The sequence below is a fragment of the Glycine soja genome, chromosome 10 (assembly GCF_004193775.1).
Source record: "Glycine soja cultivar W05 chromosome 10, ASM419377v2, whole genome shotgun sequence".
NCBI classification, from domain to species: Eukaryota; Viridiplantae; Streptophyta; class Magnoliopsida; order Fabales; family Fabaceae; genus Glycine; species Glycine soja.
The window spans coordinates 13,542,018-13,560,106 of NC_041011.1; the positions used below are offsets into that span (position 1 = coordinate 13,542,018).

At 32.5% G+C, this 18,089-nt stretch overlaps 3 protein-coding genes across 3 annotated transcripts; 2 read left to right on the forward strand and 1 right to left on the reverse strand.

Moving 5' to 3' along the window:
• The first annotated feature begins 1,769 nt into the window (after nt 1-1,769).
• LOC114370393 lies at nt 1,770-2,525 on the forward strand. Its single transcript, XM_028327731.1, has 2 exons — nt 1,770-2,147; nt 2,222-2,525. Exons 1-2 carry the CDS (start codon nt 1,851-1,853, stop codon nt 2,318-2,320), a joined length of 396 nt encoding a protein of 131 aa, XP_028183532.1. The 5' UTR covers nt 1,770-1,850; the 3' UTR covers nt 2,321-2,525.
• A 3,495-nt stretch (nt 2,526-6,020) lies between these two features.
• On the reverse strand, nt 6,021-7,065 carry LOC114371427 (protein MAIN-LIKE 1-like). Its single transcript, XM_028328877.1, has 2 exons — nt 6,763-7,065; nt 6,021-6,683 (listed from the first exon to the last, which is right to left on the reverse strand). The coding sequence occupies exons 1-2, from the start codon at nt 7,063-7,065 to the stop codon at nt 6,021-6,023; spliced, it is 966 nt and encodes a 321-aa protein (XP_028184678.1).
• A 5,233-nt stretch (nt 7,066-12,298) lies between these two features.
• LOC114369356 (chaperone protein dnaJ 6-like) lies at nt 12,299-15,800 on the forward strand. Its single transcript, XM_028326576.1, has 8 exons — nt 12,299-12,575; nt 13,812-13,910; nt 13,997-14,098; nt 14,326-14,385; nt 14,468-14,574; nt 14,653-14,735; nt 15,171-15,261; nt 15,340-15,800. The coding sequence occupies exons 1-8, from the start codon at nt 12,480-12,482 to the stop codon at nt 15,545-15,547; spliced, it is 846 nt and encodes a 281-aa protein (XP_028182377.1). The 5' UTR covers nt 12,299-12,479; the 3' UTR covers nt 15,548-15,800.
• Nucleotides 15,801-18,089: the final 2,289 nt, after the last annotated feature.

The window sequence follows — 18,089 nt, forward strand, 5'->3', positions numbered from 1 at the left end:
ATAACAGTATAATTTTTGAAGAAGTTGATATGAATGAACAAAATGAACACGAAGCTAGTGTGAATGAAGAACATGTTGATTGTTTTGATGCGTTCAATACTTCTCAGGTATTAATATGATTTATTGTTATTAAAGTAATAAAATGAATGTCCCTTGAAGACTAAACTTGTATGGATTGCATTGTAGGTGTTTGTTACCCGTGATGATGTTCTGCATTGGGCTCGATCTGTTGCTTGTGAAATTGGTTTTGTGACGGTGATTATGAGGTCAAACACAAATAATGATATTAGAGGAAGGATCTCATTTGTTTTAATTGGTTGTGAAATGAGTGGTCAATATAGGGCCAAAAAGAAAGATTTGGTAAGAACAATTACTAGTAGTAGAAAATGTGGGTGTTCCTTTAAGCTGTGTGTGAAATCAGTTGTGGGAGGCGAATGATGGATGATGAAGTTAATTTATGAGAGTCACAAGCATGAATTGGCGAAGTCATTAGTTAGACATCTATATGTTGGTCGACTGATTAAGGATAAGAAGATCATTGTTGTTGATATGACAAAGTCAATGGTGAAACCAATAAATATTCTTCTAATGTTGAAGGAGCACAATGTCAATAGTTATACAACAATCAAGCAAACATACAATGCAAAAAATGCTTACCATTCTTCCATAAGAGATAGTAATACTGAAATGCAACAACTAATGAAGCTTCTTGAACGAGATTAGTATATTCATTGACATAGATTGAAGGATGAAGATGTTGTACGTGACATATTTTGAAGTCATCTTGATGCAGTCAAATTAACCAATGCCTGTAATTTGATATTTTTGATAGATAGTACCTATGAAACAAATAGGTACAAGTTGTCGTTATTTGATATTGATGGTGTAACACCAACAGGGATGACATTCTCTACTGCTTTTGCCTATTTGGAGGGAGGACGTCTGAATAATGTTGTTTGGGCTCTACAACGGTTTCGAGGTCTTTTCTCTAGAAGTGATGCACTCCCTGGAGTTATTGTTACCGATAGAGATCTAGCATTGATGAATGCAGTGAAAACTGTATTCCCTGAGGCTACCAATTTGTTGTGTTGGTTTCACATTGATAAGAATGTGAAGGCAAAGTGTAAAATCCTAGTAGGTCAAAAAAATGCATGAGATTATGTCATAGAAGCCAAGAGGAGTTTGGTGGATTGACCTTTTGAGCAAGAGTTTGATGAGTGCGTTAAGAAGTTTGAAATTGCTTTCTCACGATGGTCAATGTTTGTTGACTATGCCAACCAAACATAGTTGATTCCCCACAAAGAAAGATTTGTTAAAGTCTGGGCGAATAGGGTGATGCACTTAGGAAACACAACAACTAACATGTATGAAAATTATAAATTTTTGTTGTTGTTTGGGTTTACGATTGAATGGATAAAGTAATTGTGTTTGTTTACTTGGTTGTGTATTTCATATGTAGGGTTGAGTCTGTTCATTGGGTCTTAAAGAAACTACTACAAAATAGCCTTGGAGACCTATGTAGTGTTTAGGAAGCCATGGACAACATGATGATGCTGCAACACACTAAAATTAAGACATCTTTTGAGACAAGTACACATGCGGTTAGACATGTTTTTAAAGTTACCTTATACAAGAGACTATTTGGCATGATATTAAGGTATGTTTTAAACCAAATTGCTGTTGAGTTTGAGCATGTACATTATGTTGGCAAAAACCCTTCTCGTTGCCTACCCTAATCTAAACTTTGTGTGCTCCTCCAGAAAAGGTGAAAGCAAAAGGTGCTCAGAAGAAACCGATGACCATGCAACAAAGATCAACAGAGCGTGATCTGTCTTACTGGGAGTATATTGATGCATTACATTCTATTCAGAATAGTAATTCTTCAATCAAACATATCGATGTTGGATCAATTTCATCCATGCATTTATGATTCCATTGAAAATTTTGTTGATGTCAAAGCCGATGGTAACTATGGATATCGTCTAATTGTTGTCTTGTTAGATATGGGTGAAGATTCATGGTCATTGGTGCGCAATCATTTGCTTAAAGAACTTACAAAATGGTCTGATGAGTATATGAACCTACTTGATGGCATAAACAAATTTGAGGAATTAAAGCGGTCCCTACTTGTTGATGAATTATCCATGGTATATAAGTTTATCGTTACGTTTGTTTGATTAAATTTGCTTTAAATAAATATAATTGTAACTGTTACATGCAGGTTACCATGGGCAAGTGGATGAATATCACCGACATGAGATATGTCATTGCATCAAGGTATAATGTCATCCTTGTTTCTCTTTCACTCCAACAAGCATGACATTTTTTTCCTCTTAGAAGTCAACCACCAACAAATTCTTTTGTGCATCGCGTCATATGTATCGGTTATGTGTATGACAATCATTTTGTTCAGGTAAAAGTATGATCATCATCTTTGTGTAATTTTTGTAAAAAAAATATGTTCTGATATTTTGAATGTGTATGTCCTTATGTAACAGCTATTTCTAAGAGATTGTTGTTTGTTTCCGTCACTAGCTTTGTTATGGTCTACATATTGCCATCATCAGGCAAAGCAGTGACCCACACCATATATTAGTAAAATGCAACAACATACAAATTTGTCAAGGTTGAAAACAAACTTTGTTGATTTAGGTGAAGATTGAACACTTAGTTCGTATGTGATTGTCATGTAATACGATAATATACGTGTGTTTCTTTGGGCGTTGATATAATTATCTATTTCACTTAACTTTAAAATGACATTTATTGGGAGTGTGTTTATGACAAAGTCATTTCACATCACTAATTAGGGTTTACCTAAACCTAAGAAATCGCAAAAGTGATATTGCATACATAATTCATATAAAACCTAAAAACCCGCAAAACTCATTTAACTAATCAAGGTTTATGGTCATTAAACCCTAATTAGTGATTGGGGTTACTAGACTACCTAGTGTCTAGGGTCACGTGACTAATTAGGGTTTATGTTTACTATCCTATGTAGGGTTAATGGTTACGTGATTAAAAGGGGTATTGGTTTACCTTACTATTTAGGGTTAATTCAATAGTTAGGGTTTAGTGTTACGTGAGTAATTATGGTGGTTTGTGTAATTAGGGTTATTAAAGGTTTATCGTAATAATGTAAATTGGTGATTACTTTTAAATTCATATACAACATAAATGAAAATAATTAAAAATCATATCAAATAACATTAAATAATAAACATTGTTCAGTCATATTGCATACATAATTCATGTAAAACCTAAAGAATCAAAAAAGTCTTCCTGTATCTTTCATACGCCACCTTCATCTCGAACGAACGTATGCATTTCATTGCGCAGTAACTCCTCTTGCGATCCTTAGGTAGTCTTCGGTGATAGTGTATGCTTTTGTCCCTTCAGTCACTATCCTTAGGTTGAGCAGCCTTTCTAACCTTTCCTCTATAGCTTGGTAAGCCTCTTAGGACATTGACAACAATAGAAAAAGTTTAGGGTTAATGCATGTTCAGGTAAAATGACTAACAATCACAATTGAAAATATATTATGCCACTGCATGTCGAAGCTGGTCTACATCAACATGTGCATCAATGGGCGGGTGTCTAGGAGGATCCCCTAGCTGTGCCAGACTCATGAAGGGATGAGATATCATGTAGAACCACTCCATGTAGTCTGTTGAACACTGTCCAGGCGAAACACATATTTGACCCACCGATGCAATGTATTCAGAAAACTAAATCCATCTATCATCGAGGTTTTCTATACATAGAGAAGGAGCAACAGGGTGTGGAGGAATGGTTTGCACATACCCAAACTGTCGTACAACCCTCCCCGGTCGGTGTATGACAATAGATGGACCCCATTTGATATGTCTGAAAAATAAGCTCAATATATCCAAACGTGGTCACCATAGGGAATCCAACACACAGCATCAGACGTCAATCTATCCAAACGCTTGTGATACGTCGACACTAGTGATGCCTTCCCAGACTTCCAAAGACTCGCACATGGTTTCCTTTCATGATAATCTTCGACAGCAATAGAAAAAACAATAGAAGGAAAGTGCTTGTAGATCCAACACTGCACATATTTTAAAAACAACAAAACAATGAAAACAATACTCAATATAAACTGAAGAACCAAAAAAAAATTAAAATTACCTATAAAAGTGTGATATATCCTGCAAGTTGTCTGGCGGTGCTCTTTGACGCATCATTCAAATTCTTATACATATGGACCAGTGCAGCATCTCCCCATGCGTAGCTTCCACTTGCCATCGTCAGGTCATGAAATACGTCCAAGAATACCCCATGAACGTGTGTGTCACTCTTGTTAGCAAAGAGTGTGCAACCTACCAGATGCAACAAATATGCTCGAGCTGCTATAGTCCACTGTGCTACGTCACATTTGTTTCGATATATGTCTCACAACTAGGATAGTCTAACATATGCCCCATGGCATTGTATTGTCTCAACTTTTGCTTCTTTTGAACTAACTTCAAGCAATTCAACTAACAGCAAGACAACTTCATCCACATGAAGAGCCTCGAAGTTGTGAAAGCCCCTATAATCGACAAATGTAGCAACAATGTCACATCGTTGAGGGTGATAGTCACCTCTCCTACAAAAAGATGGAAACTACTAGTTTCCTTATGTCACTTCTCCGCAAATACCGATATAAGTCCTTGATCACCACTGTCCAACGAACATGCGATCAGAGGACTTAGTCTTGTGGCAGCCACTAAGCCTTCAATCTCTGGAGTAGGCCTGCCAAATTTCTCAACCTTCCTTCCATGGAAGGATAACTTTAGCGCAAGACGTTCCTGAAAATCATAATTTAAATCATTTCAACAATAATAACAAATACTTACAAAAATATTATTTATTTAAAAATATAAATATCCCTCCATTCCAAACTTTCGCTGCCACATAATAAACATAATCCATCAAAACTGATGTGTCGTGGGGTTCACCTAGAAAACTCTCGGCATTAGTAACTACATAATCAGCAGCTGCTTCTTCAGGCTGTTCATGATCCACATGCTGAACATACTTATCAACTGGTACAACTTCCCGTTGCCTACGTGTAGATATTGTGGGCCTTCGCCACTGGGGTGCTTCATCTGCATCACCACTGACTTCTCTCCTTAAGGCTCTTCTTATAACTCTGCCTAAAGCCCGACCCAAACCCTTGATTCTAATCATAGTCTCCACATTAAAACCCTTAGGCAGTCTTTAGTGACAGTGTATGCTTTTGTCCCTTCAGTCACTATCCTTAGGTTGAACAACCTTTCTAACCTTTCCGCTATAGCTTGGTAAGCCTCTTAGGACATTGACAACAATAGAAAAAGTTTAGGGTTAATGCATGTTCAGGTAAAATGGCTAACAATCACAATTGAAAATATATTATACCACTGCATGTCGAAGCTGGTCTACATCAACATGTGCATCAACGGGCGGGTGTCTAGGAGGATCCCCTAGCTGTGCCAGACTCATGAAGGGATGACATATCATGTAGAACCACTCCATGTAGTCTGTTGAACACTGTCCATGCAAAACACATATCTGACCCACCGGTGCAATGTATTCAGAAAACTAAATTCATTTATCATTGATGTCTTCTATACATAGAGAAGGAGCAACAGGGTGTGGGGGAATGGTCTGCACATACCCAAACTGTCGTACAACCCTCCCCGGTCGGTGTATGACAATAGATGGACCCCATTTGATATGTCTGAAAAATAAGCTCAATATATCCAAACGTGGTCACCATAGGGAATCCAGCACACAACATCAGACGTCAATCTATCCAAACGCTTGTGATATGTCGACACTAGTAATGCCTTCCTAGACTTCCAAAGACAGGCACACAGTTTCCTTTCATGATAATCTTCGGCAACAATAGAAAAATATAATAGAAGGAAAGTGCTTGTAGATCCAACACTGCACATATTTTAAAAACAGCAAAACAATGAAAACAATACTCAATATAAACTAAAGAACTAAAAAAAAATTAAAATTACCTATAAAAGTTTGATATATCCTGCAAGTTGTCTGGCGGTGCTCTTTGACGCATCATTCAAATTCTTATACATATGGACCAGTGCAGCATCTCCCCATGTGTAGCTTCCACTCGCCGCCGTCAGGTCATGAAATATGTCCAAGAACACCACATGAACGTGTGTGTCACTCTTGTTAGCAAAGAGTGTGCAACCTACCAGATGCAACAAATATGCTCGAGCTACTACAGTCCATTGTGCTGCGTCACATTTGCTCCGATATATGTCTCGCAACCAGGATAGTCTAACATATGCCCCATGGCATTGTATTGTCTTAGCTTTTGCTTCTTCTGAACTAACTTCAAGCAATTCAACTAACAGCAAGACAACTTCATCCATATGAAGAGCCTCAAAGTTGTGGAAGGCCTTTATAATCGAAAAATGTAGCAACAATGTCACATCGTCGAGGGTGATAGTTACCTCTCCTACAAGAAGATGGAAACTACTAGTTTCCTTATGCCACCTCTCCGCAAATGCCGATATAAGTCCCTGATCACCAATGTTCAACGAACATGCGATCAAAGGACTTAGTCTTGTGGCAGCCACTAAGCCTTCAATCTCTGGAGCAGGCCTGCCAAATTTCTCAACCTTCTTTCCATGGAAGGATAACTTTAGCGCAGGACGTTCCTGAAAATCATAATTTAAATCATTTCAACAATAATAACAAATACTTATGAAAATATTATTTATTTAAAAATATAAATACCCCTCCATTCCAAACTTTCGCTACTACATAATAAACATAATCCATCAAAACTGATGTGTCGTGGGGCTCGCCTAGAAAACTCTCGGCATTAGTAACTACATAATCAACAGCTGCTTCTTCAGGCTGTTCATGATCCACATGCTGAGCATACTCATCAATAGGTACAACTTCTCGTTGCCTATGTGCAGATATTATGGGCCTTCGCCGCTGGGGTGCTTCATCCGCATCACCACTGACTTCTCTCCTTAAGACTCTTTTTATAACTATGCCTAAAGCCCGACCCAAACCCTTGGTTCTAATCATAGTCTCCACATTAAAATAGTCATAACAATTTATGTAAGCGTTCAAATAATACTTCAATCAATTACTATTTAATAATTCATAAATAAAATTTTATTATTTTTTTAAAACTTTTTTATTACTTTAATATATTCATAAATGCATATAGAAATTCTTTTTTCAAATATATAGAGTTGACAATTCTAATTCTAGTAAACTTAAATTAATGACCAAAATGTAACTAAAACTTCGATTTTTATTTCTAACAAATCACTATTTCATTTTTCAACAAATTACTACGACAATAACTTTACATTTTTTTAACTAATGAAAAAATTTTAATTTTATACTTCTGAACACTATTTGTATAAATATTTAATACTATGACTGTAATAATATATATATGACTATATCAATAAAAATAGTAATTTACAAATTTACATTTTCTTGTTAAACTAAATTTTCAAATATATACTAATAAAATTTTGGAATTTATGATATCTAACAAATTTAAATTTTTTTAAAATATCAAATATAACAAAATTACTTATACTTTTTTTAAAAAAATTAAATCACAGTAATATATATACATTTGTTTTAAAATAAACAAATTACTTAACTTCTTAATTAAAAACCAACTTCAAGAAACAAATATAATTAATTAAATAAAAAAACATGACAATATTTATTTATTACAATTTAACAAAAATATTAGTTTATTTTAAATTTTAAAAAATTTATAAAATAATTTTTTCTTTCAAATTTAAATAAAAAATTAAAATAAATTTACGGATTGGATAATCCTTATAAGTCATAAGGATTAGCAATCCATACGTCTTATACTGATTCCCAATCCTTATTCACGCAAATATAAAAATAATAAGAGGGAGGAACCTAGACCACTTACAACGACAGAAGATGATGACCACGGTGGGGCACGAAGTGGTGGCACGACGTAGACAGATGAGGCACAAAAGCTCGAAATCACAGAGACGACACAGAGGAGGAAGAAGAAGACTCAACGATGCGCGTGAGGAAGAGAGAGGGAAAGGGAGTGCTTTTTAAAATTTTTAGTGAAGGATATTTTTGTCACTTCACTTAAAATGCTGGGTATACCAGCAATACAACTGGTGTCCAAAGCAAAAGCCTAAAATGAGAGACTCAAAATGAAATCAACCAAATAAACGGGCTCAAAGCTGAAGAAACTGCTAATGAACTCAAGTGCTCGACTTCCAAGCAGAGACCTCCAAAGCTAAGCAAAGTCATGGTTGGTGGAGCATAACTATGCAGTCTATGCTCCTTCCTCATGAGATGCTGAAAAAGTCTTCAATCAATCCTTTTGTTGGCTCTTTTCTTAACTTAATCTCCAGGAAGCCTACTTGTTGCACACTTCACCAAAAACGTGAGTTCCACCAACATAATATATAGAAAATGAAGCATTTTATGGTGAAAAAAAAAAAAACCCCTCCTTTGAACACCGTAATTATGGTTTATCAATAATTATAAAAATTAACAACTCTATCATATTATTTGTGGTTGAATGAGAATATCAAATTGTTTTGCTACATAGCATGTTTTAACAAAAAGTTATAATTATATATTTTATGTGTATCACTGACTACTTTTGTCTATTTCAAGAGCTCATACAATTTCTTTGTAAAAGCAAGAGTTTTTGTTTTTTAAATGAATCATTTTGTTTTGTTGAAATCAAATACATGAATACGCATGATAAAAAATAATGTTTTACACAAACTTCTTTTTCCTCTTATAGAAATTATTATAGACCTCAATTTATTCATTAATTAGATCGTTGGGGTTACTGTACTATTATTATACAGGCTGAATTATACTTTTAATCTTTTATTTTTTTTTTCAATTTAATTTAGTTCTTAAAAAAATCAATTCAAGCATTTATCTTTTAAATTTATTTAAATTTGATCCTTTTGTTAGTTTAGAATTAACATTATTAATAATTTTAACGTAATGATTAAAACTGTAAAAAATGATTTTTTTTGTCAATTTCTATTATACAATTCGATGAATCTTCTCTCATGCAACAAACAACATATTCAAAAACTTGTTTCACTTAAATTTCTAATAAAAAATGAAATAAAGCATATTGAGTCAAGTTTCCAAGATCGAGAAACTTGTTTTCTATAACGAGATTAACATGACTCGGTTAATTCTTTTGGCCAGGACATCCTTTTGCTGTAAAATTTAAAGCATTTTTATTGAAATGCATTTATCTACAATATTTTAAAATTCTTTGTAAAGAAATTTTAAATTTTTATAATTTTCAAATATTAATATGGCGGTTAAAATCGCCCTTATGTTAATTATGCATGTGAAAACACATTCATGCAAGTGTGTATTGTTTTGGCAATCTTTAACTGTCATTATGATAAAATTATTTACACCGCTAATTCTAGACTAAAAGAAGGATCAAATTAAACTAAATTTAAAAATAAAAGATTAAATTAATTTTAAAAGATAAATAATTAAATTAAATCCAAATAGTAAGATAAATAGCGCGAGTAAGTTGCATTGTTCTCAAATCTCAACTTTCTTTCTCGTCCTTCCATGCTCTTCCATCTGGGTAAGTTGTATTCTTCTCTTTGTTCATTCGAACTAGACCAGAAAAAAAAGAAAACTTTCTTAGATGATTTTCTCTTGTTTTGAATTTCTTTGAATGTTTCGTTTTTTTCTTTCTTAATTTGATTTTAATTAATTTTTTGTCTTGACAGTTTTCTTAAGTGCCTTTTGCCCCCACTAATACCATCTTTCATCGGATTCAGGAGTTAGGCTCTTTCTTGGATTATGTTTCTTTACGTCGCATTAATTCTTTGTGTTGTATTCTTTTCGCATGATCTTTCATCGTATTTCCGTGATCTTTCATCGCATTAGACTGTTGTTACTTGTTAACTACCGTATTTTATGGGGTTTTTTTTATCATTCGGTGCATTTTTTTCTGCCTTTTTTATGTGGATACTTTTTCTACAATGTTAAAGTCGTAAATAATTTTAAAAAATTATCAATAATTTAATTTTAAAGTCGTAAATAAAAATATTATATTAAAATCTTAAATAATGTTATGATTTCAATAAAAAAAATTCATAACATCTTTTACGATTTATCCTCTTTTAGGAAATAATTTGAAAAGCACCCAAAAGCAAAAAAAAATTCCACCCGAATGGTAAAAAAAAACCTATTTTATGCTTTAAACTGCATATTAATTACACCCGTTTGAATAAAAAAACTTCTTTTAGTTCTGTTGTCCCTTATATTTTGTGCTGTGCAATAAGGTAGGCAAAATGTTGAAGTTAGATGATTATATTATTTAAAGGTTTTATCTTATCATGAAATAATATTTTTATTTTTATGATAATAATTCTGTTTTTTTTTATATATATGCAAAATTTACTATTTTAAGGGCTTTTTTTCCTCTACTATGTTCTTTTGCATTGAGATTCAATTGGAGTTGGATATCTTTATTAGACGACCATAAATTTCTTTTTAAGTGTCTTTTTTTTTCAAGTTTTCTTCTGTATATTGTTAAGTGCTTTTTGTTATTTTACCTTTTACAATATTGAGGCCATAAGGGTACTGTTTTTTTTTTTTTTTGAATGCCATAAGGGTACTGTGGTATTGGGGAATTTCAATTTAAATGATAATAATTTGCTTGAATCAAACATAAGAGATAATGATTAATAGTTCCAATAAAAGAGATCAGTTTTTACGAATTGCTTTTTTATTTTATTTTATTTTCTATATATCTTGTATCTTCTTTTTCAACTAAGATTTAAGATATGATGCATATTATTCCAAATTTCTCACCAGTAGGCCGACTTAGTGGTTCTCTTTTTCAACTAAATACCACCCATCTTAAAATTACTGTCATCAAAATATATTTTTGACAGAGAAATTGTTTTGACTTAAAATATTTTTATGTCTTACTGTATCAGCGAAGCCCTTTTCAACACCTAAAAAAGCACCTAGCAACTATGGAATTATATATAGTCATCAACATGTGACCTTCGGTCCATTTTTTCTATTGTGATGTGCGAATTCTTAAGTTCATTGGAGAAATTTATTACAATGGAAAAGTCAGATCAAAGGTAAATATTGTTGACTTATTGCAAAAGATAGATTTTCAAGGTTGTAAGTAATAATTTGATGTTGTAAGTCTTGAAAATGCTCGAACATAATTACATTTCAAGATAGGAGTTTTATATATATATGAATGCTAATATCTATTATAGTTGGTGTGTGCATTAATATTTAATACAAAAAATTTGAACTAAAAATCATTGAATCTTTTGATTTTTAAAATTTAATTTAAGAATATTATCGTATTTTATAATTTAATTTTAAAAATAAAAATATTTTCCGCATGGGAGAAAATCGTAGAAAAAAGATAAGAAAAAATAAAATTCTTTTTATTTTTTAAATTAAATGATAAAATACCATAATATCATTAAATTAAATTTTGAAAATTTGCATGTTTCACATGTCATAGTAAAAGAACAAAAATTCACTATTTTTTCCCCATTGGTTTGCTTGAACTTTTCCCCTCCACTTATTTTCCTATTTATATATATGTTTGAGATTTCCCCCGTTCATTAGAATAAATTTTATTAGCTCATTTACATTTTTTTATTTATCTCGCTCATTTAAATGATTTATTTTTGGTTAAATTGTAATTTGATTCTCTATCTTAAAAAAAATAAAATCGGTCCTTTTATTTTTATTTCTACAGTCAATTCCAACAATTTAAAGGAGAGACTAAAATAGTTAATTTTAAAAAATACAAGAACTAAAATCGGCTAAAATAAAAAATAGAAGGGCCAAAATTAAAATTTTTGAAAAATAGAAACATTAAAATTATAATTTAATCTCGTTATTTTTTACTAATCGATTATCGTTTTCTTTGCAGTTATTTCTTCACAATTTACAGATTTTTTTTCTAACTTTTTGATGCAAATGGCAAGTCATATAAAAAATTGTTTTCATAATAATTTCATATGTAGCTGAAAAACGTAATTAAATTAAAACCATATATATATATATATAATAATGCTATTTGTAAGGAATTTTTTTATAAATATTATCTGTATTTAATATTAACATTGATTTAAAATAATATAATATAATTATGAAAGTGTTTTACGTAATTTTTTTTCTTAGACTAGTAATTGTAATTTTATGGATGGAAGTGTGGAAATAATACCATAAAGCAGTCCGCAGCAGAACAGAACATGACGGCGGGAAAAAGACTGACCGGAAGCGAATAGCGGGAACAAATTGACGAACCGCCAAATCTCAATATTTTTTTTTTAATATTTCCCTTTAAATTTACCTCTTTATTTATACCCACAAAATTGGTTTAAGCTATTAAACTAAACTTACCAAAGCAAAACTAATATCACTGAGTTAGGAAAATGGGGAAGAAGAAGAAGAGAAGTAGGGTTTCCGAAGACGAGGAAATCGAATCCGATACCAACCCCTTCGATAAAAACGAAAACTCTCTCTATCAGGTTATCTTAATCCTTCGATTGCGTTTCCATTCAATTTTAATTTGTATCCGCTTTTAGAAATTATCTATGTCGAAAGTCATACCCCGTTACCAAATCGCATTTTGTTATGCCTTTTTTTCTGATTTTATTTCTTTAGGGTAGCCATCGGTGTGTAAAAGTAAAATTCAGTTTATGTGAGTAGCAATATTTATCAGTGTTAGTCATATAATCTTCTCTTGCTAACAAAAAAGAGGAAGGGGGAAAAGGTCACGGGGCTTTGATTCCTAGTGCTATAAAAAAACTAACAAACTAATAATTAACATTTGCCGATTAAAAGAAATATAATCTTCTCTTGTTTCAGTTTTTAACTCTTGGGGTAGTGTTTGTTGGGATTCTTATTCTAAACTTTCACATTGTTGGGAGTATTGTGTAACATAACAAGCATTTGGAGTGAATGTATGAATATTAATGATGTAAGTTGTAAAACATCATAACATCTCTCTTGTAGGAAGTGAACACATTATATGCTGAGCTTATGTATTTTTAATATCCCTAAGGTTCTCTACACCAAATTAGATTGATTTCACCTATTTGTGTTGGTCTGAGTAGGAAGAACCTAGGGTTCTTAGGGATGTGGCTGTGGTTCTGACTATGTTGTTGGAGATTAGTCTCTTACTTTTTGGGTGGGGGATATACGAGGAACTGAAAAAAATAAGAGGAATGCTTACAATACACTTTCTAACACATATTTTCGAACATGCTATTAGTTGCTGAAAGTTATTGGAAATCACAAATTTGTGGGTTTCACAAATTTAATGAGTCTCACTCATGATTTTGCAGTTCTAATAAAGTTTAGCCAATAGTAAGGAGTGTATTAGTAATCTCGCTCATGATTTTTGTAGTTGTCAATAAATTTTAAACAATATTAGGGAGTGTATTGGAGAGTATGTTACTAGCACTCCTTGAAAAATAATTACACTGACTTCCTTGTTATAAGAATTTAAGGACCTCTTGCTCCTCCCCTCTTCCCTATTAGGATAGAGTGTCTTTGGGGATGAGGAACTGGAGTTCCCTCTGTAATCACTTTTAAAAAGGAGAAATCAGTATATCCAATATTTCCTAGTCTCTTTTGCATTTGGCACAATGAAGCTCATGGGTGTTTATCTAATCGGTGTTCTATTCTTGGTGCTACATGACATGGTGATGTATGAACAAGGATGTGTTGACCAGTGACCCATTGCTTGTTATTGCTCTTAGGTTCTTGGTGTGGAGAAAACAGCATCTCAACAGGAAATAAAGAAGGCATACTACAAGTTGGCATTGAGGCTGCATCCTGATAAGAACCCTGGTGATGAGGTGTTTTGTCTAGTGTTTCCTGTTGTCCTCTAATTGATTTATTGAAATTATAGATGTTAGCGGTTGTAATTGATCATCTTTTACAGGAAGCTAAAGCAAAGTTTCAGCAATTGCAAAACGTTATTGCTATTCTTGGGGATGAAGAAAAACGGGCCGTTTATGATCAGACTGGTTGTGTTGATGATGCTGTAAGTGTTTCTGTAAAGTCATAATATACTTGATTTATAATTTACAATGTCTGGATACATGGCTTATCTTTATGTCTATTAACTCACATTGGAGTCAGGAAACTATTCTCATTATTAACAATTTCACTGTACAACAGCAAAGCAAAATGAAAGATTAGAATTTCAGGATACTTTAGCATTGTCCTGGAAATTTACAATTCAGTTGCTTACTTGTTTTCTAAAATCAGGAACTTGCAGGGGATGTTGTTCAGAATCTTAAAGAATATTTCAGAGCAATGTACAAGAAGGTACATGATCCCTTTTTCTCCCAATGCCTTGTGATATACTTGTAATCTGTGTAGCTGATATATTGTAATATATGCTAAATAGGTCACTGAAGCTGATATTGAGGAATTTGAAGCAAACTATAGGGGGTCTGACATTGAGAAAAATGATTTGATTGATCTGTACAAGAAGTGCCACGGTAATATGAACAGGTAAAAACATTGTGATGAGGAAGAACCTTTTGTTGGATAAAGAATTTCAGTTTGATATCGAGTAACTTCCCTTTGCAGGCTATTCTGTTCAATGCTTTGTTCAGATCCTAAACTTGACTCACACCGATTCAAGGATATTATTGATGAGGTTATAGCTGCTGGTAAGAATATCACTATCTCTTGCCCCAAATTTCACCCAGATTTTTGATCTAGATGTAGGTTTCACGGTTAGATAAAACTTGTGTTTAGAATTTTGAATATGTGGGATAGATCTTGATTCTCAAAGTTGATAAGATGATGAGACCATGCAGTTATTTTTACTTTTAGCGGAGAGATTCTGCATATATTACTTGGGTTGTTCAACAATTTCCTTGATGCCTAATTTCACCCAGATTTTTGATCTAGATGTAGGTTTCACGGTTAGATAAAACTTGTGTTTAGAATTTTGAATATGTGGGATAGATCTTGATTCTCAAAGTTGATAAGATGATGAGACCATGCAGTTATTTTTACTTTTAGCGGAGAGATTCTGCATATATTACTTGGGTTGTTCAACAATTTCCTTGATGCCTATTTTCCTCTGTTCATTTATGTAGGAGAACTAAAGGAAACAAAAGCCTACAAGAAATGGACAAAGAAAATATCAGAAATCAAGCCACCAACTAGTCCCTTAAGAAGGAGGGCAAAGTAAGTTTATCAGTCGGGTTTGGTCTGTTATTTAGTTATGCTATAATTTAGGAATACTCATTTTTAAATCTTCTACAGATCATCAAAGAAGCAACCAGAAAAAGAGCTTTATGCTATCATATCACAACGCAAACATGAGAGGAAAGACCACTTTGATTCCATGTTCTCATCTCTAATTTCAAAGTATGGTGGGGGTCAAATGCCAGAACCCTCTGAAGAGGAATTTGAAGCTGCACAGAGAAAGGTGGAAAGTGGAAGGTCCTCAAAAAAATTAAAGCGAAAATAACAAACTTATATCTGTGTACAATTCGTTTAAGTGTGAACGGTACTTCAGCTTTTGTTAGTGGAAATTCTTCTTTTCTGATGAAGTACGGGAAGTTAGTTATTTTCATGTGTATGTTAATGTTACTGGTTACTGTCAATAGTGTCAATGGTGAAACAGCCGCAACTTCCCCAAAAGTTTTAGGGATTTTATGTTATCTTCCATCAATTTTCTCTGATCCGTGTTATTGTTGAAGCTTCACTACCTATTTTGATCACAATTTGTTTTAAATGCATATCATTTTATGACTTAGTGCACTTAAAAATTTGGTGAAAAGCATGTCATTTTATACTGCAAATGAGAAGTTAATTTAGATGTATCTATGTACCAATATTTTGCCGTCGGGCTTAAATGAATTTGTCATGTGAGTGTGCAATCTACAATATATATTAATCTATTTATTGATTCTTTTTGTTAACACAAGCGCAAACTGAGAGATAAAGTGCAGGACTGGTATATTATAGCCGTCACTTTAAAAATAAGCCATTGAAGCTATCAGTTGACACCTGCATGTGATGTGTTCCGTTTCATCTGTGTATTAATTATTCAATGGCCCTTTAACCCATTTGGTTTAATTTTAAAAAATAAGTGACTTGGAGCCTTTCATGCTATTTAATCATGTGACATTGTTGCACCTCTATTTTTTGTTTTCTTTTTTTTTTTCCCCATAATAGCCACAACGTACATGAATTCGCCATGTATTATTTCATTTTCCAATTGGAGTTGCACGTAAAAGAGAAAAAAAAGACTTTGAAGTTTGAACGTTGTTTCTAACGGTTTTCAAACATTCATTGTTGAAAGATATATCCTTTATGAACTAATGGGGAGCATTAACAGGAAGTCTCATCTCGAGTATATTGTTAGGAGACACCCACCAGCGGATCGGTTCACTATGTTTTTAAAATTAGAGTGATTAAATGGGAAAGACACTGATTCAAGGTTTAATGATTTAATCGTAAATGAATCATCTTTATTTTTTAAATATTATATAATATTTTACATAATAAAAAAAAATTAGACTTGTAAAAATTAGGATCTAAAGAATTATAAAATAGTATAAATCACTCCATCATATATTTTATTGATAAAAATTAATAATAGTAGACAAAATAATTAATACATATTTGAAATATTTAAATTATGTATTTTATTTTTCTTAAAAAATAGATTAAATAAGAACTTAAAATAAAATAAAATTAAGAAGACCGGTTAGATACTAGATCTCTATGCCTGTTCAACTCCGATTTTCACCGGTTTTAGGATGGTTTGACCGATTGTTTATTGATTTCCCCTAGTTCTAAAATATCTCAAATTTTAAAAGTGTCCGGACTAGTCACCAAAACATAGGTTTCCAAAAGTTAGGTTAAAATTGAAGTGTGATGGGGCAGTGAATCAGAATGGCCAAACAGCTCGTGCTGGAGTTCTTTGAAACACTGGGGGAATGGTGCTCCTTCAATATCGGAGTTTGCTCTATAACACATGCAGAATTATGGGCTACTTTATTGGGTGTTCAGATAGCTTGGTCTAGAGGTTTCACGCACATGTTAGTTGAGTCGGATTCATCAACTGTTATTACTTTGGTGAAGGATGGTTGTTCTGATTTACATAATCGCATGCATCCTATAGTGTCATGGCAAATGGTGGTGTGTATGAGTGGAACCAAAGTATTTCGAGAAGTCAATCAAGTGGCATATGCTCTGGCAAAATATGGTTTATTTTTTCAGGAAATGTTAATATTTGATTTTGTTCCTGCTTTTTTGTATAGCACGATAATGGCTGATGTATTTGGAACTTTCTTTCCACGCGGTTTCTAATAAATTTTCTTCTCTTGGAGCGCCTTAGCTCCATGTTTGCCAATATATATATATATATATATATATATATATATATATATATATATATATATATATATATATTGTTACTTAAATATTATATTTATTTAGGATGACTCACGTAGGTTGAGTGATTTTTTTTTTTTAAGTTTGTATACCGGGAATACATTTTTCAAAGAAGGCATGATAGCAGTGAAGTTACATTAGCGCTGTTATAATGTAATTAACCAAGTTAATAAAAATGACCAATTTGTTGGTTTTCTTTAATTAAATTAAATTAAATAATAACGGCTAACTTTTTTGAATGAGTAGGTGAAAAATTTATATTTTATTTTATTTTTGTCCCTAGTGATTTGTATTTAATATTTAATATACATTCGAGACAACGGTGATTGATTATGATTAGTCCATCCTACGATTATAAACCGAGGGGATTGTCTAACATTGTGGTGGTTGCTTAATTTTAAGCGATTTAATTAATGTAGTGCACATTTTTATCTAGGTTTAATATCTTTTTGTTCGTAATTTTTTGATTTTTTGTTTTTAATTCTTAATCTAAATTTGATCATTTAAAGTGTCGGCAACTTTTTTTTCTAGTACTACTTTTAGTCCTTGTTGGTGTAAAATATATGACGACCAATTATTCATCGTGTTTAGTCATCATGTCGGCTAAC

Coding starts and splice junctions, on each gene's coding strand:
- LOC114370393 (XM_028327731.1), top strand. CDS start 1,851: ATGCATTACATTCTATTCAGAATAGTAATTCTTCAATCAAACATATCG. Junction 2,148..2,221: donor TTGTTGATGAATTATCCATG/GTATATAAGTTT, acceptor TGTTACATGCAG/GTTACCATGGGCAAGTGGAT.
- LOC114369356 (XM_028326576.1), top strand. CDS start 12,480: ATGGGGAAGAAGAAGAAGAGAAGTAGGGTTTCCGAAGACGAGGAAATC. Junction 14,386..14,467: donor TCAGAGCAATGTACAAGAAG/GTACATGATCCC, acceptor TATGCTAAATAG/GTCACTGAAGCTGATATTGA. Junction 14,575..14,652: donor TGCCACGGTAATATGAACAG/GTAAAAACATTG, acceptor TTCCCTTTGCAG/GCTATTCTGTTCAATGCTTT.
- LOC114371427 (XM_028328877.1), bottom strand. CDS start 7,065: ATGATTAGAACCAAGGGTTTGGGTCGGGCTTTAGGCATAGTTATAAAA. Junction 6,684..6,762: donor CGAAAGTTTGGAATGGAGGG/GTATTTATATTT, acceptor TATGATTTTCAG/GAACGTCCTGCGCTAAAGTT.